Below are 22,238 nucleotides of genomic sequence, written 5' to 3' on the forward strand. Positions count from 1 at the left end.
TGTGGAATGTTTGTTGAGTGTGGGAGAGGACTGTGGGAGAGGACTGACCTTTGGGAATTTTGGCATAGTGGTTACAGATGAGCTTTCCAGAGCCATGTCCTCAGATATGTGAAGGGAAAATCAGACTGGAGACTCTTCTTAGGGGAAGATTACATGGCAACCAATTCCCCCCAGTTCTGCGTCATTTCCTTCTTGTGTGAATTAGGCCACATTCACCGAAATGCCCCTCTGCCCTAATACACATGGGGTAGTCACAGTACACAGGTGTCCACCCTGTTCCTTCTGACTCCCATATTTTCACTGCTGGTAAAATGTTATGTGCCCACATGCTACTTTCATGGTTGCTCCTTAGAAGAATGGATTTTTGTACCCTATTGCTTACTACCCAAAGGAGTCTCAAAGCGGTTTACAAACACTTTTTCCATTCGTCTCTCCACAATAGTAAACCTGTGAGGTATGTGGGGTTGTGAGAGATCTGAGAGAACTGGGAATGGGCCGCAGTGACCCAGCAGGCCTCAGGTGTCTCAAAGCATTTTCCAATCGTCTTCCCCTTCTCTCCCCATAGCAGACTCCCCATGAGGGAGGTGGGGTAGCGAGCCTCACAGGGAAGCTGGCAACCCTAAGAGGAAGACTGTCTGTGCACAGCAGTCTTGACCTTAGTAAGGTTTTTTATACTGTTTTTTTTTAATTTGCCAGGCCAAGGTTATTTGATAGTTACTATTTCAGTTACTATGTGTCTCCAGACATTTACTTGTTCTCTATTTAGTTTCAGGCTGTAAATATTTATTTAGATATTCTTGCACTTTCCAGACTCACAGGACTGATGGTGGTCTGCCTGTCTGCACCCCAGAATACAAACAGTTGCTGGTAAGGGCTGGCCATAACCCATAGGCCAGGAGATACACTCCTGCACCACTCCCTACCAACTGCAGGCAAAAATGGCTCATTTGAAGGCTGGACTCTGAGGCATTGTACAATTTTGAAGTCCCACCTCCAAACCTCCAGGAATATTTCCAACCCAGGGGTAGCCAACCTACAGGTGTGGCCTGGAGAACTCCTGGAATTACAGTTCACTTGCAGAGTATAAAGGTCAGCTCCCCAGGCAGAAAGTGCTACTTTGGACAGGGTTGTGGTAGAGAAGAAACATTTAAGGCTTCCCACACAGGTTGTTGTTGAATTGAAAGACTTGAGGCCTACTGCACAGGGCTGTTGTGCAGATGAAACAGGAGACAAAAGAGCCAGTTTCCTCTGCAGAATAATGCTGTGCAGTGGCCTCAAATCTGCAGAGAGTTGCAAAGAAGAAAGACACATGGCTTGGCTGTGTCTAACCCCTGGCCAGAGCAGTATTTTAAGTGAGAAGGGGCTTTTCTGTGGCCTCCCTGTCAGGCAACTGTTTGGCAGAAGGGAAAGTCCCCCCCCTCAAAAGGAAGGCCCCTAAGGCTCCCCTATGTAGCTCTTGGAAAGGCCTCCTCCCCTCAGTCAGGGCCTGTCAGAGGTTCCTTTGCAGCAGGCCTGAAGGGGAGAGGGGGAGCACTCCTGCCAGCTCTATCAGGGTTCTGAGGCAATTTACATATGGACATGGCAGTTAGGACCGCCTTGGGGTGAAAAGGGCTGGCGCTGTTCTCATCCCCCTTGGAAGCCCTACTGACCTTCTCTCCCTGCGGTGGTCAGGAGCAGACTGGGCTGGGTGAATAGAATTTTGGTCTGTCCTGGTGAGGGGCCAATAGGAAGGCACTTTGCGCGCACCTCCCCATTGGCTGCTTGGCCCTGGGTGGACACTCGGAGGGCCCAATCAGGAGCCACTTCGCGGCTCTTGATTATGCCCTCTGAGTTTTTATCCTGGACAGGGCCTGCCCTAACTCCTCCCCAGGTGGCCTTACTCTTTTATTTAATAGGACTGGTTAAAGATATGTTGAACAGCACAGGCCCCAGGACAGATCCCTAGGGTACTCCACTCGTCACTCTTTTCCAAGAGGATGCTGAGCCATTAACAAGTACTCTCTGGGTACAATCTGTCAACCAGTTATTGATCCACCGGATAGAATTTGGATCCATACCATATTTTACCAACTTGTGAACAAGAATATCATGTGGAACCTTATCAAAAACTTTACTGAAATCCAGATAACCTATGTCCATGACATTCCCCTGATCCAGCAAAGTAGTCACTTTCTCAAAAAAAGAGATAAGGTTGGTCTGACAGGACTTGTTCTTGCGAAACCTGTGCTGAGTCTTAGAAATCACAGCTCTCAGTTTCACCTGCTCAAGGATTGAGTGTTTGATGATTTGTTCCAAAATTTTGCCAGCTACAAATGTCAAGCTGATGGGTCGTTCGTTACTCGGATTCTCCTTTTTCCCTTTCTTGAAGATGGGGACAACAGTTGCCCACCTCCAATCATCTGGCACCTCACCCGTTCTCCAAGAAGTATCAAAAAGAATGGACAGAGGTTCAGAGACGACATCTTCAAGTTCTTTTAGTACCCTTGGATTGGACGTAATTCATCTAGCCCAGAGGAATTTGTTTCATTGAAAGCAACTAGATGTTTATGGACCGCCCGAAAAGTGATCCTAGGCCACCATAACCATCCCCTATGTTGTGTTATGTGTTTGCCACATTGAGTACTATTTCCCACACAAGAGAAGACTGAAGAGAAATAGGAGTTAATCAGTTCAGCCCTCTCTTCGTCATCTGTTATATTTTCACTGTCTTGTCCTCCCAGTGGTCCTACCATGTCCCTACTCTTTTTCTTACTTGAAATATAACTAAACTAGATTTAAAGCCCATTTTATATTTTAATAAAATGGGCGCTAGATGGCTACTCCCCCCCCCCGACTGCAAAAGGCTTCTGCATGGGCGGGCATGGCATGGGACGGCTGTGTGTGGCAGGCCGCACCGTGGCTGGGGCTGCAGAAGCCTTCGTTGTCCTCCCCCCTGGTGAGTCAGGTAGGCTTGTGCGTGGCCGGGGCTAGAAGTGTAAAAGTGGCTGGAGGCTGCCTTGGGCATTGTGGCTCTGGAGCATGGGCAGGCCGCGGGGACGTTTTTCGGCTGGTTCGGCGTCTGGGCGTGCTCGGTGGGGCTGCAGCCTGGCAGCTTGGGAGTGGGGCGATGTCGCGGCGAGACTCACCTTGCGTAGGCTCGCCAGGAGTGGCGGCGGTCATCGGAGCTGCGAGCAAGTGTCGTAGGCAGTTCAGGGGGCCGGCCTCGCGTCCAGGAGACGCGTGGGTGAAGGAGGCGAGCTGGTAGACATGCGGCCTTGTGGTGGGGTGCGGGCGCGGCAGCCCAGGCATGTAGCTGGGGGTGGCTCGGCGGCGGTCTGTCCGTTTGTGGAGCCATCGTCACGGGAGTCGGTGGTGCTCGGGGCCTGGCCTTGGCAGTGAAGTCCGGGGAGAGGTGGGGAAGCGGGCAGCGGCAAGTTGTGGGCTGGGGGTGGGAAGGGGGTGGCCGGCGGCGGCCGGGTACGGACAATCGTCGCCATCGTGGGAAGGGTGCGGGAGGGCCTGGACAGCGGCGACCCTGCAGGGCCGCTATTAGCGGGGAGTCCTTGTCGGGAGGGAAGAGCAATGGTTCACTGGAGGGAAAGGAGCAGGGCGGCCGTGTCTTCGACGCGGCAGCCCTGCTCCTTTCCCTGCAGCGAACCATCTGGGGACGGAGTGTGGGCTAAGAGTCCAGGGTGGGCCAAGTGGCCAATATGCGCGCCTCCCAATTGGCCCCTTGGCCCCTGAGGGTCACTCAGAGGGGCCCAATCAGGAGCCCCGAAGCGGCTCCTGATTGGCCCTCTCCGAGTTTTTATCCCGGACAGGTCCCGCCCTAACTCCTCCCCAAGAGCCCTTACCCTTTTATTTAATCCGCTCTGCAGGAGCGGTTAAAGATAAGCCTTTTTTGCTATGTTTAGCATTTCTTGCTAGCCTAAGCTCATATTGAGCTTTAGCTTTTCTAACACTTCCCCTATAATTATTGGTTGTTTATACTCATACTTGGTAATAAGTCCTTCCTTCCATTTCCAAAATGACTTTTTTATTCCTCACATCATTTGACAACTGCTTATGTTCTCTTATGTACCTTGGCTTCCTTGGGCTCCTTCCATCTTTTCTTCTCAAGGAATTGTTTGTGATTGAGCCTGCAGTATTTCACTTTTAAGAAACTCCCAGCCCTCTTGGACTCCCATCTCTTTAAGTCTTTCTGACTACAGGACTCTACCCAACATTCTGTTGGATTAAAATCTGGTTTCCTGAAGTCCAGTCTATTGTGGATGCACAATTGAAAATTCTAAAATCACATGGTTGCCACTACCAAGTGTGCCCACTACGTCCACCTCATCCACCAGTTCTTCCCTATTGATGAGAATCCAGTCTAAAATAGCAGAGCCCCTGGTTCCCCTCTACTTTCTGGGAAATGAAGCAGTCAGCAAGACAAGAAATTAACGGAGTTTGTATTTTTAGCAGAATATGTCTTCCAATTTATATCTGGGTAATTGAAGTCTCCCATGACCACTCTTTCCCCCCTCTTTGAGAATTGTGTAATTTTGTCTAGGAGTATCTCATCCACGTCCATAGCAGACCCCACAATAATACTATTTTCCTTTCCTACTCCTTTTATATTTACCCAAATACTCTCAACTGAATTTTCATGCTCAGGTACCTGTATTTCTACACAAGTATAAAGATTCTTAACATATATTGCTACACCTCCCGCCTTCTTTACTTGTCTGTCCCTTCTGAATAGATTGTACCCCTTGATTGTGAGTGTTATCCCACCAAGTTCCTGTGATTCCTATTAGGTCATAGTCCCCTTCCTATATTAGGACTACTATTTCCTCCTGCTTTTTTCCCATACTCTGTGCATTAATGTAGAGACATCGTAATCCATCATTTGTGTTGCCCATGGAACAGGCTTCCTTGGGAGGTGGTGGGTTCTCCTTCTTTGGAAGTTTTTAAGCAGAGGCTAGATAGTCATCTGACTGAAATGCAGATTGTGAGTGGGGGGGGCAGGAAGGGATGTGCCAGTGTTTGTTTCTTGTGGCCCTTCTTTGCATACCCAGGGAATTGCTGATCACCACTGTGGGATGGTAGGCTGGATTCTGAGATTTTTGGTGGTGGTGGGGATCATTTGGGCATGAAATTGGAATCACCATGGGTGGGCAGGTAGTTGTGAGTTTCTGCATTGTGCAGGGGGTTGGACTAGATGACCCTGTAGGTACCTTCCATCTCCATGGTTCTATGATTCTGTGATTAGCTGTGAAGGATAAGTGGGACCTCCATGCTCAGGAGTAGTACATCTAGATCAGCAGTTCTCAGCATTTTCTTCACTGTGACCCCAACTTTGGTGGCGGCTGGTACAGTGGTGGCAGAAAAAAAAGGAAATCACAAAGCAAGATAATGTGGTAGTCCTTTTTGTATAGTAAGTAAAAGTCCAAATAAAGAATCAAACATAAAGAGTCAACTGAAATGGGATCCTAGGTTAAATAACCCTTTTCTGTACTTAATTGGTGCAGTGGTGGCGGCAGTGTGTGCGGGTGGCGTGCGTCCGTGTGTGCACGTGCACAATGATTGAGGCAGTGTGGAGGCAGCCATTGCCATGGCTCCGCTGCCTCCACTCACCTCCGCCGGCTGCTGGTCGCCGCCTCTGCCTGCCGCCCGCCACCCCTATCACATGCCTTCACATGCCTCCGCTGCCACCTGCCGCTGTCACCATGGTGGTGGGCAAGCTGACAACTGCGGGGAAGGGGCCAGGTGACTCCAAATGGGGTCCCGACCTTATGGTTGAGAACCACTGCTCTAGATACTGATGGCTGGAGCACAACAAAGAGGGGAGAGACTTTTGCTTCAGAATCCTGTTTGCAGGACCTCCAGGAGTGTCTGGCTAGCCACTGTGTCAAGTAGAGTGCTGGAATTTGCTGGACTGCTTTGTTTCAGGACAGCTGCTTTCTGATTTACAGCACAGGATCTTGTTGGCGAGAGCATTGGCTAGACACACTCTGCACGAGGAACCTGAACATTTTTTTTTAAAAAAACTTTACTTTCATGAGCGAAACAGCTTTGAATGGAATGTGTAGGAGGTGTTTTTTGGCCTAATGAAAACAGACATGAGCACCAAAAGCATTGAATGAATGGTGTGTGGGTGTGTGAAAAACATGTGTTTTAAGACTCAGTGAGAGGCATTCAGGAGAGCGCAATACTGTTTTTGTCTGTTTGAAACAACAGCAGACTAGCCAAGTTTTTTTTTAGGCCCATCTGTGCAGTGATGGTAACAGCTATGATTCATTGTGCTGTATTGTGGGGGGCAGGGTGTGTGTGTGGGGACAGCTAAAAGGAAACCTTCATGTCTAACAATGTCTAACAATGGTGTTTTTGGAAGTTCTTCCATAATTTATGCACCAGCCATGTACCATTCAAATTTTTTCTGTTTAAGATAGTCAAGCTTCCTCCTCATCTCTTCCGTTTCAATATTATCCCTTTGCATCCTTAATGATATTTGTTTTGCCAGGCTCCTAGTCTGTTGGTTCTGGTGTTGTTGTTCTGCTTGCTGTAACATCTCTTTAATTTTAGGCAGCTTCACTTCTTTTTTTCTTTCTTGCCACCGTGCCTCTCATGTAAGCTTTGCTTGCATCCCATACAAAAGACACATCTGTAAAAATTCTTGTAGAGCTGATTCACATATTTGTAGTGCCTTTGGATCCTCTAAAATGTAATCATTCATTCTCCATCTCCTCATACCTGTTCTTCTCATGGCCATTTCTATCCATAACAGGTTGTGATCAGTGAAGGTTTTTGGTAATACCTCAGAGTTTGTCAATTTATGTAACATTTGCTTGGAAGACGATCATTGATCTATTCTGGAATAAGCATTATGTCTATGGGAATAAAATGTATAGTGTCGTGTTTTAGGGTGATGTTCTCTCTAAACATCTTTTAAAGCCAGCTGCTGAAAATTAGATCTTGCAGAGGATGGGAATACCAAGCCAGCTTTCTTTGATGATTTATCCCAAAATGTGTCATGTACTGCATTAAAATCCATGATTATAATTACATAATTCCCAAGTAGTTCTATATGTTGAGAAAAAAAAGTCCTTATAAAAAGCTTCTTTGGCGTTATTAGAGGCATACAAATTTACCAATACAAAATTTTAACCACCTTGAAGTTTGATCTTTAAAGAAAGAAAATGTCCTTCAGAATCTTGTTGCAAAATGTCTGCCTTTATATTGGAATTCTTGATAGATGTCACCACACCTCTCTTCTTGGGGCCATTCTGCACAACTTTAAAAAGTTTCACCTTTTGTAAACGCTATTAATTTAATGTTCTGCATGACATAATAAACAAACCGCAAAACTCCCACAACAATCGGAATTTTATAGCGTTTAGGGGAAATCCAGAAAAGTGGATTCCCCCCGAAAAAACTGCTACACTTCTGAGCACAAGCCACAACACATCAGTGAAAGACATGTGCGTTCTCAAAATAGCAGTAGAAAGAATGTCCCTCCCTAGCTCTCGCCCCCGACCTTCTGGAGATGCGATCGCCATTTTCCCCCCTTAAACCGGTGAAAGCAACGAAAAAGCATGGCTTCTTCGGATGAAGTCCCTCCACAGAACTGCTTGACAGTAAAACAAAGCTCCCTTCTGCAGTTGTCTTTAAAGTTTTTGAGCAGAATACGCTGTTCAACACAGCCCGTAATTTTGGCCAGAAATGGCACCCATTGGGGGGAACTTTTTTTTTTTAACTTGAAGAGTATGTAAACAATTAAGCGCCAGCTCCTACGCCAGCAATAAAGGTCTTTCTGAGACATTGAATGAACAAATATTTGTTTTTACTGATCTTTTCAGGTTTTTAAAAAACAGCTTTTAAAGGGAAAGGGGCTTTTCGGGAGCACAAACACAACAGTTCGTTGGCTGTTCTGTTTGATTGACAGCCAGAGGCAGGAAGAAGCACGGAAAAATATTGCCTCCTTTGTTGCAATTCCAGCGAGACCGGAAACCTGTGGGGAATGAATACTACTGGGACTTCAATATTCTACTAGAATTGAAGGTGTGCGGAATGATGAAATGCCACTATTAAATATAGCATTTCTGCATACTGCAAACATTTAGCAACATTGGTCCTGGTGCGGAATGGCCCTTGGTATTAGCCAAAGCAACAAATCCTGTTCCTAAACTATTATTCTTCAATAGTCTCTGGTACTTTGGTGAAATATGTGTTTCTTGCAGAAAGACTATGTCACAATTTAGTTTCCTTAGTTGATTGAACACTTTAGACCTTTTACTAAGCACATTTAAACCATTAATATTCACCAAGATGATCTTTGAAGATTCTATTTTTATTACATTTTTTCACAGTCAGAGTAGTTCAGCAGTGGAATAGGCTGCCTAAGGAGGTGATGAGCTCCCCCTCACTGGCAGTCTTCAAGCAAAGGTTGGATACACACTTTTCTTGGATGCTTTAGGATGCTTTGGGCTGATCCTGCATTGAGCAGGGTGTTGGACTAGATGGCCTGTATGGCCCTTTCCAACTCTATGATTCTATAATTCTATGATTACTTAGATGCAGCTCCTGACTCAGATGTACCCTGTAGTTCCAGTTGTTTTAGTTGGTCTTTTTGTCCTTTTGCTAATTCAGATCCTTTAGCTAGGGTATCTGCAAGTTCTTGCGCTTGCTGTAGAGTTTTTTAAATTTTTCTTCCCATTGGTAAGATGACTTCTAATGCAAATGGGATTTTCCAAAAGTCTCTGATGTTCTGCCCCCAAAAAAGCTTATGAAAAAAATAAAATTGTGCTCTTTTATGAAGTATTTATGATGGTAAGTCTTGAAAAATTTTAACTTCTTGATCTTTAAGAGTGAAGGGGTCTGCACGATCTTTTTCTTGGAAGGCGTTCTTTGTGGATTTAGATTCAAAGCTAACAAAGACATCTCTTGGTTCGTTATTCCTTTTTGCTGATCTGGAGTAGGCCTATACGCTTTTTCAATTTGTATCTCCTTGTCTTCCAAATATTCTTCAATTGCTGAAGAATTCTTCAGATCTTCCTTTCCAAAGGATTCTGGTGCACTTTGGATCCAGACATTTCTACCTCTCAATTCAGACTCGAACACTTCAAACTTCTCTTCAGCTCCTGCTTTCCACGTTGGGAGTTCTTCAATTTTGTCCTTTTGCTCCCACAATTGCTTTGTATTTTCATCTGCTAGTGTTTTAACCCCTTTTATTCTGTCAGAGAGCTCTTTTTTGCAGCCCTGTATTTCCTTAGAAAGTTCCTTTGATTGCTCTTTCAATTGCATATTTCAGTATCTCCTCCGTGGAAGCTTTTAATTCCTTATTTTGTTTCTCCAATAAATAGGCAACTTGTGCCATATCTATGGATTCTTCTTCAGATGCCTCTTTTCCAATTCCAACTCTTGTTGCTGCTGTCATACCTTTGCTAATTCTTTTTCTTGCTCTTTAAGTTTCTTGGCTCTGGCAGTAGTGGATGTTTCCTTTTTCCATCTCCAGAAGGCTGCTACGTCTTTCTTCGTGATCTAGTGGCTTTGGGAAAATTTATTTTTTCTCAGAAATACACCGAGTAACAACAATATCATTTGGCAGTCAGTTAGATTTGTAAATGTTATAAGAAAAATACAGCACATTTGCAGATTCTATTTTGGTAGTATACATCACTAATGACTTATAATCCAATAACAAATAAAAATAGACAATTGTATTAATTGCTTAAATTAACATCCAGGAGTATCCTCTTAGTACTCAAACCTATAGCCTTTTAATCACAAAGTTTTTCATTAATCAGAAGGGGTGGTAGTCACAGGTGTTAATAATCTTAGCCTGTAAACACTCATTCCACTTGTTTTCACCAAGATGAATAACGTTGCTGGGTAACACGGCGAGTTATATGCATGAGGGATTCTGCCAGAGAGTACGGAGTTTGATCATGAAATGTCAGTGTGGCTGGACATAGAGGAGATGATATTCTGTTTAATGGTTTGGAGAACGTAGCTTGTAATGGAGTGCTGATTGCTAGACAGGATTTGAGAGTTCACTTCCGATATAGTACAAACCGTCTTACTGGAGGGTTTAGAGCATTTTCTTAAGAAGGAAAAGCAGGAAAAATTGGAGAAAATGGTGGCGATGTCTTCAGGGCAGCTTGAGATCCAGGGAGAGAGACCACCCTAAGGATCCGTAATGGCCCCAGGAGCACCCGAGGGCTTCGTGAATAGGTAATTAGGGGGGGTTGCGCACCCCCACCACTGTCTGCCAATCGCAGCAGCATTTCAAACCCCTGCCTGGATCCAGAGCTTACAGGTGTGAACTGTTCAAAACGCCATTGTAGCCCCACCCCTCTTCAGTAAAGCTTTTGATAAGGTTCCACATTATATTCTTACTAGATTTAAAGCCCATTTTATTCTGAGATAAAATGGGCGCTAGCAGGGGGAAAGGCAGGGGTGCAGGGAATGTCTGGGCAGGCGGGGGCCGTCGTGGGGCATCTCCAGTGAGATGGTGAGTGGAGGAGCCGATCCGGGCGTCGGGGCGACTGCAGGGACGAGAGTGGGCGCCGGAGGGGGCGGGCGTCTTACCTGGAGCTGCGGCAGTAGACTGCTGGTGCTCCCGCGGCGATGGGGTGGCGGCGGCGGGTGGCTGCGCAGGCCGCTCGCACCCGCCCGTCACGGGTGCAAGGCGCCATGTTTTTTAGGGCGGCAGCTGGCGGTGGGACGGCGACAGGAGTGCGGGGTGGCCAGTGACGGTGGGGTGGTGCAGGGGCACGGCCGCCTGTTGCCAGAATGGAGTGTAGTCTCGGTGAGAAAGGTGTGGCGGCTGGTGGCTGCGGAGGCCAGTGGCAGGTTCGCGGAGTGGCTGGGAGGCACCATGTTGTTGCTCTGCACTGCTGGCGGCGGGACAGCGACGGGAATTGCCATGGGGCCCTCCTGGGCATCGGGGCAGGCGGGGACCGTCTCGGTCGATACATCCAGGAGGTAATGGCGGCGGCGGGCTGCGGGACGCGGGCGAAGTGGGAGGTGGGCGGCTCATGAGGCAGTGCGTGGGTCCCGCATCGTTCGGCGCGGGACGTTTAAAGATTGACAAGCTGGTAAAATGTGTTATGGATCCTAATTCTGTTAGGTGGATTGGTAACTGGCATACAGATCGTACTCAAAGGGTACTTGTAAATGGTTCAGCATCCTCTTGGAGAAGAGTAACAAGTGGAGTGTGCCAGGTACCTCACTTCAAGAAGGACGTAGATAAAATTGAAAGGGTACAGAGGAGAGCGACGAAGATGATCTGGGGCCAAGGGACCAAGCCCTATGAAGATAGGTTGAGGGACTTGGGAATATTCAGCCTGGAGAAAAGGAGGTTGAGAGGGGACATGATAGCCCTCTTTAAGTATTTGAAAGGTTGGCACTTGGAGGAGGGCAGGATGCTGTTTCTGTTGGCTGCAGAGGAGAGGACACGCAGTAATGGGTTTAAACTACAAGTACAACGCTATAGGCTAGATATCAGGAAAAAGTGTTTCACAGTCAGAGTAGTTCAGCAGTGGAATAGGCTGCCTAAGGAGGTGGTGAGCTCCCCCTCACTGGCAGTCTTCAAGCAAAGGTTGGATACACACTTTTCTTGGATGCTTTAGGATGCTTTGGGCTGTTCCTGCGTTGAGCAGGGGGTTGGACTAGATGGCCTGTATGGCCCCTTCCAACTCTATGAATCTATGATTCTATGCTTCTATGAAAGTTACTGTTCCTGTTGAAATATTTTTCTAGTTTATACATTATATTATGATTGTTATATTTGTTATGATGTTCTATGTAATTACCCTATGACGCCCAGAGCCGTATGGAAGGGCAGTATTAAAAAAAACTGGAATCCATGGCACTTCTCCTTCGTTCATTTTTGAGAAATTTGAGACATTCTGTAATACTTCAGCAGTTTTGGAATCCACTTTTTTAGTAGCATGTATTGTTTTGTATGCGGACATTCTGCGCAGCATGCCAGTATGCAAAAGATGGCCAACCAATCTCTTAGTGACTGAAACACTAGTAGTGGAACAATCTGGGGGCCCTCTTAAGGGCCAATCAGGTGTCTCCGTTAAGGGCCAGTCAGAGCTGTGGGCGGGCTACCTGAATGGTGTATAGATTTGTACATGTGCCTGGTTTCTCTGTTTGGTGTTTGGAATTGGAGCTGGTCTGAATAAAGAGCTGTTCATTACTGAGAACGCCTAGTTTGTGCCTATTGAACCCCAGACATATTATATATCATGCTTGCAGCCTGGTTTGCCAGTTTCACATTTCAAAAAAACCCGGCTGCCTGGAAAGAGCTAGGAGGACAAGCCAGATATGGGCAGGTTTATGGGCAGAATTTGGAGAAACTGGGGTGGAGTCAGATAAGACCACAATGATGCAAGACTGTTTCCACCTTTCAGTACTGGGGAGGAAGAGGTAATTTTGTATTAAATATAGTAAGTGGAGTTGCAAACAGGCATCATCATTCCACCTAACAGTATGCCTTTGAGTATGCCCGTATATAAATTTTCACAGAAGTCTGTTGCATGTACTTAATTTCAAGCCAAATTCATTCCAGCTTCTCCTAACTTAAATGTTGGTATTAAAAGAATTTTTTTTCAGATCTGCTACCTCAGTGAATACTTTTTAACATATGTTTGCATTTGTTTTTTTATCTAAGCATGCTTCAAAGGCCTTGGATGCTATAGTGTTTTGGAAGGCCTTGCATTGGACCTGGACTCCTGTGGCAGAGTAATCCGGAGTGGAAGCGCTTCAGAACTCTTGCTGTGGCATCTTCAATGTTCTACCTTTCTGTTGTGGCTTATTGGTCATCAGTGTTAGAAGATGGCTATGTAGTCTCTTGACAGTGAAACTGGAAGGCCATACCTCTTCCTGTCTCCCTCCTTGGCCTGGGATTTATACCTTTTATTTGCTTTCTTTTTGCTACCTCAATAGCTAATCTGAAAAGGTTAAACATTTTCCAAAAGCAGTTATCAAAAATGACAAGTCTGTTCCGCCGGAGCAGCAGCAATGGCGGCTCGAGGAATGGTTCTTCCGCACAGGAACTCAACAACAGCCGGCCCAACAAGCAGGTGCGGCGTCTGGAGTTCAACCAGGCCATGGAGGATTTCAAGACTATGTTTCCCAATATGGATTATGACATCATTGAATGTGTTTTGAGGGCTAACAATGGAGCTGTGGATGCCACCATTGACCAGCTGTTGCAGATGAACTTAGATGGCAGCGGCTATGACGACAGCTCGGATTCGGACGACAGTATTCCTCCTGAGGTAATGAGGCTGTCATGTGGGACGGTGGGTAGATAGGTGGGCTAACCCAGTGGTCCCCAACCTTTCTGAGGTTGGGGACCGGCAGGGCATTGGGGCGCAGCCCGTGGCCTGTGGCCGCACGGGCCACGCCCACGCATCGGGCCGCGCCCGCGAGCCACGCCCGCGCATCAGGCCGCCCCCGCAAATCAGGCCGCGCCCCCACGTCGGGCCGCGCCCCCGCATCGGGCCGCGCCCCCGCATCGGGCCGCGCCCCGCGAGCCGCGCCCGCACATCGGGCCGCGCCCGCACGGGCGTGACCCGGCCCCGATTCCCTCTCCCCGCCCTCCCGCAGTAAGCAGCTTCCCGGGCCGCAAGCTTGCGGCCTGGGAAGTTTTTTACTGCGGGGGGGGCGGGGAGAGGGAGCCGCGGCCCGGCGCCATGGCCTTCGCGGCCCGGCACCGGGCCGCGGCCCGCAGGTTGGGGACCACTGGGCTAACCGACAGAGCTCCGCTAAAATGCTACAGAATACATAATATCGAGCTACAGAATATCGAGTTCATCTTCTGTTTGTTAGCAAACATGAACTGGAAAAGCAACAAAACTTTGAGTGGCATTGCTAGTAATCAGTTTATTTCTGTGGAGCAGTTAATGGCCACATGTACTGCTTTTCCTTGCCTGGGGCCTTTTCTCCTATCCATCTGAAATTTGACACAGGGGATCCCTTGGATGTTTGGTACATTCCCCGAGAATTCCATCTAAATAGGATGCACCGTGGGGCTGCCTCTGCCAGTATCAACCCGTAGGACAGCTCCTGATTGTTCCCTGCTGTGTAGAGCAGTTAGGACCAGCCCTTGGTCTTCCTGAAGCTGTTAGGGAGCTTTCCACAGGATTGAGATTCTGCAAGCTGTGTGCGGGAGGCTTTAGACACTGGGACCTTATTTTTAATAAATGCAGTATGTTGTTGTCTGGAAATGTTTTCTTTAAAACCATAAAAATGAAATGAATGTTATAACGGCTGTACAGAAGATGCAAAATGTTTTTGAAACCAGAATAAGCATGAAGAGGACAACATGACCACATATACAGTGGTTGTTGTTCCATTAGTTATTTCTTCTTGGTTATTGAGGAGATGGGCGAATCGTGTGGCATTCTGCTTGGGGTTGTAAATTGGTGTGTTCTGCTCATTTGTTAGTTGTTTGCTCATTTGTTACAGCTTCATGTTCAGTGACAAGTAAAAAGCCACAATCAGACTGAGCTATAAATTGTTCATTTCCAAATCCCAGATGGCAACCCTTAACATTTAGACCTCAGTTCTTGCTGACAGTTAAAATGTGTATTTTATTGTAATCTGGCCTGTGCTTTCAATGCAGAGCACATGCTTTGTGTACTTGAGGTTCCAGATTCCTCTTTCCTGGCCACCTTGATATTGAGCTGTATGGGAAGGTGGTATATAAATTACATAAACAAAAAATAATAATAGTAATTGAAGGATCTTGGCCTGGGAAAGGTTTCTGCACGAGAGCTGCTGTCAGAGTAGACTAGACTAGTCGAGATGGTCCAATGGCCTGACTTTGTATAAAGCTGCTTCCAATATTCACATACTCCCATAAAACCAAGCGTGAAACAGTTTTTAAATTTATAATTAGACTTATAGACTGCCACTCTTATAGACCGCTACTCTGGACTAGTTGGCTTAGAATCATAGAATAATAGAGTTGGAAGGGACCGCCTTGTGGTGGTTTACATTAAAACCCTAGAATGCTAAAATACAATCCCCACATACAAACAATAAAACAGACATTATAACAGAATGGTGGCAACAATGTCTATCCCCTAACCCCTCAGTCCTTCTGTTCTCAGTTGTGATGTTCCAATTAGGGTTGTGCATCGGGGCCCCGATTCGGACCGTTTCGGATCCGAATCGGCCCGATTCGGACCGGTTCGGGTTCGGACCGGCCCGATTCGGACCGGTTCGGATCCGAATCGGCCGATTCGGACCGATTCGGACCGGTCCGAATCGATTCGGGAGCCAATACAAGTCAATGGAGGCCATTGACTTGCATTGAAAGGCTCCCGAATCGATTCGGAGCTGTCCGAGCCGATTCGGGGCCAATGCAAGTCAATGGAAGCCATTGACTTGCATTGGAGCCTCCCGAATCGTTTCGGGCGTTTCGGGGCCAATGCAAGTCAATGTCTCCATTGACTTGCATTGGCAAGCCTTCCCCCGCCTTCCCCGGGGGCTGGGAGGGAGGGGGTGCAAGTTGCACCCCTGAAACTTCTTGATTACAGAACAAGGAAATTGGCAATTTACCTGCTGAAATCATTTTTTTCTCACGCTTTTGGGAGCCCATAGGATGGGGACCCCTTGGTCCAATCTTCATGAAACTTGCAGGGGGGCTCTGGGGGGGGGTCTTCCCTCCATCCCCTGCAAGTTTCAGGAAGATTGCACCAGGGGGTCCCATCCTGGGGGCTCCCAAGGAACATCCCCCATAGAAGTCTATGGAGAAACATGTTCAGCCTAGAGAACCTGACGCTCCATTGTAACCAATGGAGCGGATAGGGGCACCCTCTTTGGGAGCCCGTAGCATTGGACCCCGTGGTCCAATCTTCTTGAAACTTTCAGGGGACTCAGGGAAGACCCTCCCTGAGATCCCCAAGAAGTTTCAGGGGTGCAACTTGCATCCCCCTCCCTCCCAGCCCCCGGGGAAGGCAGGGGAAGGCTTGCCAATGCAAGTCAATGGAGACATTGACTTGCATTGGCTCCAAACAGAGGCCAGGAAGGGACTCTCTCTCCCAGGTGCAGGGGAACCTGTGGCTGGCAGCCTAAGCAGCCTCCAGGTGAGAGCTGCAGAACCAATAAGGTCCACTGAGTTCTCACCTGGGTTCCCCTGCAGAGGAGAGGGGGGCCCTGCACTGGCCTGTGGGGGGGATATCCCTGCACCACTAGGAACACTAGTGGCTCAGGGATGTCAACCTCCAGGGGAGACCTGGAGATCCCCCCAGAAACCCCCAGTGAAGCTGTAAAGCTTCACGGCGCCTACACACTAACCCAGGAGAGCCTCAGAAAGCAAATGGAGGAGCTCAGAGGCGAATCTGGATGCTCCATCCATGCTGTGGACTCATCACTGGCTCTCCCATCCAGCCTCCCCCCTCTAACAAATACAAAGCAAGAGGAAGACTTGCTTTTCACAACCCAAAGGTGTATCAAAGCAGCTTCCACTCACCTTTCCCTTCCTACGCTTGGGCCACCGCCCTCAAACACCACAAATCCAACTGCTCTACTCAGGCCACAACCTGAGAGAGCCCTGGCAGAGCTGTTCTGGGAGAACAGCCCTGGCAGCAGCAAAAAGACACATTCCCCCCCCAGAAGTCCACACACAGCGCAGTGGACACTGATGGGGAATCCAACAACCTAACAGGCCACCGCCTCAAACCACCTCTAACCCAACTGCTCTACTCAGGCCACATCCTGAGAGAGCCCTGGCAGAGCTGTTCTGGGAGAACAGCCCTGGCAGCAGCAAAAAGACAAATCGGCGCACGCACAACAACAAACTCCTCCTGGGCACCCACTGAGAAATGCTCAGTTACTTCTTGGGTTTACCTTGAGCTCTAAGGCTCACTTTGGGACTGGGAAAAGTTTTCCAAATGGGTGGCATGACTGAGGGACCCAGATTTAATCTCTGGCCCTCTGGTGATTGCAGAATTTCTGTTTGTGTGGTTGGGGGGGGGGCAATTTAGATTGGCCAGGGCACTGGTCCTGTCTGAATTTTTACCTTGGGTGAGCGTTTTTCATCCCCGCCACCCAGAACAGACTCAGAGAGGATGCAGTCACAGCAATTCTGTGCTCACCTCAGTCCTCCTCCAAGAATAGTTCTGGATGGCCAAGAGCCGGCAAGTTGACCTTGAGGAAGACCAATTGCTGGACTCTTTCGGGCGCCAGGCGGGAGCGATACTCGCAGACGGTGCTGCTAGCATGAGAAAATGCCCGTTCGCTCTGGACGCTCGTTGGCGGGCACGAAAGGTAGACACGGGCCAGGCGGGAGAGGGCCGGCCAGACCGCCTCCATCCTGGCCCAGTATCTCAAGGGACAGGCGTTCTCGGACTCCTGGGGCTCACCGAGGTAAGCCCTCACCATCCCAGACGCACTGTCCTCCCTCGGGCACCCGCTGCCCTCAAGAGAAGGAGTGGGCTGGAGGAACCCCAGCAAGAAGTTGCCCTGCTCAGCCTTCTCGCTAGGGTGGCCCGCGGTGGCTGATGTGCCAGCAGAGGCTGGGGGGGAAGGAGCAGCGGACGTGCTGGCTCCTTCCTCCCCTGCCTGGCCTGACACCTCAGCCTCCTTGGACTTCCACCAGGCAAGCCTCTGAATGAGCAGCTCGCGCCATTCAGGAAGGCTCCTCTCCCTCTCTGCTAAGCTGCCCTTGACGTGCGGATCACACATGGCGGCGAGCCTGTATGTCACAGACTTGCAGAGGGGTTCGAAGCGGCTCTCAAGCCCTCTCAGAAGCCTCCTCGCAAGCGCGCGCACGGCTGGAACAATGTCTGCACGTCCTCGAGCCGGGTCCAGGAAGGGGGCCAGCACCACACGGGCCTTGTGGACCATGGGCACGACCAGACCCAAACTCGCCGTGTCAGACGAGAGCATCTCCGTGGAAGTCTTGAAGGGCGCAAGCACTTCCACGGTCTGAGAAATGATCTCCCACTCTCGGTGGGTGAGCCACTCCCCAGGCATAAACATCCTCGTCTCCTGGACAAGGGCGTCTAAGGCTCTCCTCTGCTCCACCAAGCGCTCAAGCATGGCGCGGGTGGAGTTCCAGCGCGTGCTGACGTCTCTGATAAGGCAGTGCTGCGGCACGCCCATCAGGACCTGCTTTCTCTCCAGCCTCGAGACGTCGTACGAGCTGTGAGAGAAATGCGCCACGATCTTCCGGCACTTCTCGATGAGATGCCTGAAGTCAATGGCTTCGGCGGATGAACCGGTTCCCTTGGAGCCGATCCCAAGGGCATCCTTAACCACGAGCTGGAGAAGGTGGGCCGCACAGGAGATGTGCTTCAGGCCCATGCCCTTGACCGCCTTGGTCATGTTGAGGGCACCATCTGTCACCAAGAAGCCCTTGGTGACCCCCGTCCCACTGCCTACCCAGCCATCTACCATTCTATGAATGGTGCCCTCGACAAGGGGAATGGTGCCCCTTGTCTGCCGTGTGCCGCACATCGAAGGGTTCGATGTGCAGCAAGGCATGGCGATAGCCTGCCCGGCAGCCCTCACCCTGCCTAACAGGCTCAACCCCACCCAGCACCTCCCGTACGTCCCACCAATGCGCAGTCAGCGAGATGTACGCATCTTGCGCATGACATGACGTCCATATATCCGAGGTGAAGTGTACGGTCCCTGAAGCTCGGGACATCTCTACCTCCACCCGGCACCTGGCTGCCCTATAAAGAGAGGGCAACACTGTCCTGCTAATCGTGGTACGACTAGGAGGCGTGTACCAGGTGGATATGCGACGGCATAGTCGGTGGAAGTACATGTCGTCGGCCAGACGAAAGGGGTACCCACCCACGGCCATGAGCGCAGCTAGGTCATGGTTCGCGGCCCTACACCCTGCCTCAAACCCCCCTTTTGGCATGCCACTGCCAGCCCGGGCAAGCATCTCCACCATGGTCGCTTGCCTCCCTCTAACTCCACCCGCCCCCTGAGCAGAACTCTTAGGGAGAGCTCTCGAGGTGGAGGTCCCAGGGAGACTCTCCAGCCCCGTGCTGGTAGGTTGTGCCTGCGCAGGCACCCCACTGCCAGCCTGTCTCTCCCCCTGAAGCAGGACAGCCTGGTGGTGCCTCTTCAGGTGGTTCATGAGGCCGCTACTCGTGTAGTGGCGCTCCTGCCTTCCACGACTAACCCTCTGCCTACAGAGCTGGCACTCTGCTAGGTGGGTTCCCTCCACTGTCTGGAAGTAATTCCAGACTTTGGAGCCTTTGGACGACGCAGGCTGGCTTGCAGCCTGCGAAGTCCTCTGAGCTGCCTCCTGTGAGGAGCTCGAGCCGGACACACCGTGTCCTGAGGTGGGGACAGAAAGAGGTGAGAGAGGGGGAAGGGGTCGAGATGGTGGGGCAGGGGGTGCCACCTCCATCTCTCCCTCTTGCACCACCTCAACCATCTGCTCCTGTTCCCCCCCCCAATTGAAGCCTGCTTGATCCTGGAGGAGAAAGGGGAGTAGACTGGCGGGCCAGTCCCTCACCCATCTCCTCCAGGGCTCTCTGCACCCCCGAGGTGATGCCTGGGGACATGAAGGACAAGCCACTCATGTCCCCAAGGCTCACCCCGAGGGAGAGATCAGGCAACTCCTCCTGACGCCCCCATGCCTCGCTAGCAAAAGGAGCGGCACGAGGGGCTGCCTGATCAGCAGGCCCTGCAGAAGTGCCAGCAAAGACCCCTGCCTGCCGCACCTTAGAAGGGGGCGCCCCGTCAGCCGCCTCAATAAAGAGACCCTTGCGGACACTCTTTATTGCACCACTCCGGCCAGAGGTCGGAGTGGTGGAAGGTCGACCCAAGACAGGCCTCTTCTCAGGTGGGGGGAAGGACGCTTCCTTCCCCCTCTCACTCCCCTCCACCCCTCTGGTTTTCTGTAGGGCCTTTCCCCCAGGGCCCCTAGCCTGACCTTCCTTCTTCCCACTCATGTTCCCTTGGACAAACTTTTCCTACTAACTGTCTGTAATCTAAGAGACAGGGAAATTTGAGGCCCTACCACTAACTGCCCTAACACTTGTTTCTAAGGAAACCTTGAAACTTATAAAACCCTCCCACCAGCTACCTGTTTAGTTTTTTTAGACCCTAAGCTGACCTAACTTCTATGGAGTTTTCCTGTTCTCTCTCTCTCTCTCTCTCTCTCTCTCTCTCTCCCTTTTTTTTTTTTTGTTAAACTAAAGGAACCTGTCTGGTCCTAGCTAAGTTTAACTGTCCCTACCTAACCTACAGCAGGGAAAAATTAGGAAAAAAAACCTTTTTAGACTTTTAAAGTGTTTTAAACTACCTGAGTGTTACTAGCTAGAAGGAAGGCTGGAGCAGATTTGTGCACCAAGCCCCCACCTGATCTGCTAAGAAGAACCCCTAAACCTGTTGGCCTCTAAATCAATTCCTGTCTCTACCAGGAAAGCTGGCCTTCAATAAGGCACAGCCCCTGCTGGTTTAAATGTTTTTTTAACTATCAAGAAAATACAATTTTAACCTAAAACCCAAATCACTGTTCTCTTATAAAAATCCTCTCTGGCTACTTAGGAAAGAAACTATCTATTCTAAAAAATTATTTGCACTTTATAATTTCTCCTAACACTATGGATTTTACTGCCTATTTAAAGGGTCACTAATTGGACACCCCAAGAAGAACGCAGCAATTCCCCCCAGGAAGGAAACAAACAATCCCCAAAACACCAACCAGCTGCCAGCCACCCAGGGCACTCTCCCAAAGGTGGCAACCAAGCAAAAGTGGCCCTGCAAGGCCCAAACTGCCAAATCAAACCAAGCCTAGCCTAGGCCAACCAAACAGCTTCTGCAAACAACCAGCAGCCACCCAGGGCACTCCCCCAAGGGTGGCCACCAAGAAAAACTTGCCCCGCAGGGCCCTAACCAAACAAGCTAACTCTACCAAAGAAACAGCTCCCAACAAACAAGCAGCAGCCACCCAGGGCACTCCCCCAAAGGTGGCTGGCAAAAACTGGCCCTGCAAGGCCCTAAGCTAAACCAACCTAACAAACACAACCTAACAAACTAAACTAAACTAAACTAAAGAAAAAACTAAACTAAAACTAGCCCCCCACCAAAAAAACACCTACACACCTATCAAACAACCAGCTGCCACCCAGGGCACGAAGCCCAAAGGTGGCAACTGAGGAAACCTGTAGAAAAAAACCCAAAACAACCAACCCCCCCCCAAAAAAAACAAACAATCAGAAACAAGGCAACTTTAAAATACAAGCCCCAACCCCCACCCCCAAAATACTTTAACAAAAAACAACACAGCAAACAGTTAACACAATGAACAGCAAACACAATTCCCCAACCCCCCCCCCAGGCCCCCACCCACAGAAACCCAAAGGCAAAAAACTTTTGAAAAGAGGAGAGAGAGAGAGGGAGAGAGAGAGAGGGGGGAAAATAGAGAAAAATAGAAAAGCAGAAGAAAAAACCCCTAAAACAAACTATTGCTGTCTTGTCCAGCGCAGAGTCCACAGCCAGGTCCAGAAGTCCACCCAGGAGAGGAGGCAGGCAGGCAGGGCAGGCAGGCTGCTCAACCAAGCAGAGCTTAGGAGTCAGCCAGCCAGCCAGAGCTCAAAGTGAGCTCCAGCAAGCAGCCCCTTGCTTTAAGTAGCCTCCTCCCGGGCAGGCTACAAAGCAAGGGGATTTAAAAATAAAAAGTCTTCTGTGAGTGGCCAGAATGCCTGAGCTGAAAAGCTACAGGCATTCTGATTGGCCACTCACTCCCCCCCTCCCCCCGCCGCCATTTTAGGCGGCAAAAAAATACTGTTTAAAAAAAAAAAAAAGCCAGACAGCAGAGAGGCTTCAGGCAACGGCTGCCTGAAGCCTCCGACTCATGCCGAATCGATTCGGGCCGAATCGATTCGGCAGGCCCGAATCGCCGAATGTCGGCGATTCGGACCGCTAGGGGGCGCCAGAGGTCCGATTCGGACCGTTTCTGGCTCGGAAACGCCCGAATCGGCCCCGATTCGGCCGATTCGGGCGTTTCCGAATCCGAATCGCCCATCCTTAGTTCCAATAGATGTCACCAGGCAATGTTTGCCTGGGGGTGGAGGGGGAGCCAGGTTCAACTAGAAGGGAGGGACTCAATCTTATTACTCCGGTCTTCAGCCCAGCCTCAACCATATGCCTGGTGGAAGAGTTCCACATTGCAGGCCCTATGGAACCTAGAGAATCATAGAATCATAGAGTTGGAAGGGGCCATACAGGCCATCTAGTCCAACCCCCTGCTCAACGCAGGATCAGCCCTAACCATCCTAAAG

General features: G+C 49.5%; 1 protein-coding gene across 9 annotated transcripts in view; it reads left to right on the forward strand.

Annotated features, from left to right (window-relative positions):
- The window catches only part of CUEDC1 (CUE domain containing 1), a 145,744-nt gene that overhangs the window by 46,445 nt on the left and 77,061 nt on the right, over positions 1-22,238 (forward strand). For all 9 annotated transcript variants that reach the window (XM_077311589.1, XM_077311586.1, XM_077311591.1 and 6 more), the window contains one exon: positions 12,644-13,253. In XM_077311589.1, coding sequence (XP_077167704.1) covers positions 12,963-13,253 — 291 coding nt within the window. In that variant the 5' untranslated portion in view covers positions 12,644-12,962. The remainder of the gene's footprint in view (positions 1-12,643; positions 13,254-22,238) is intronic.

Source organism: Paroedura picta, chromosome 15 (genome assembly GCF_049243985.1).
Source record: "Paroedura picta isolate Pp20150507F chromosome 15, Ppicta_v3.0, whole genome shotgun sequence".
In the NCBI taxonomy this organism is placed as follows: Eukaryota; Metazoa; Chordata; class Lepidosauria; order Squamata; family Gekkonidae; genus Paroedura; species Paroedura picta.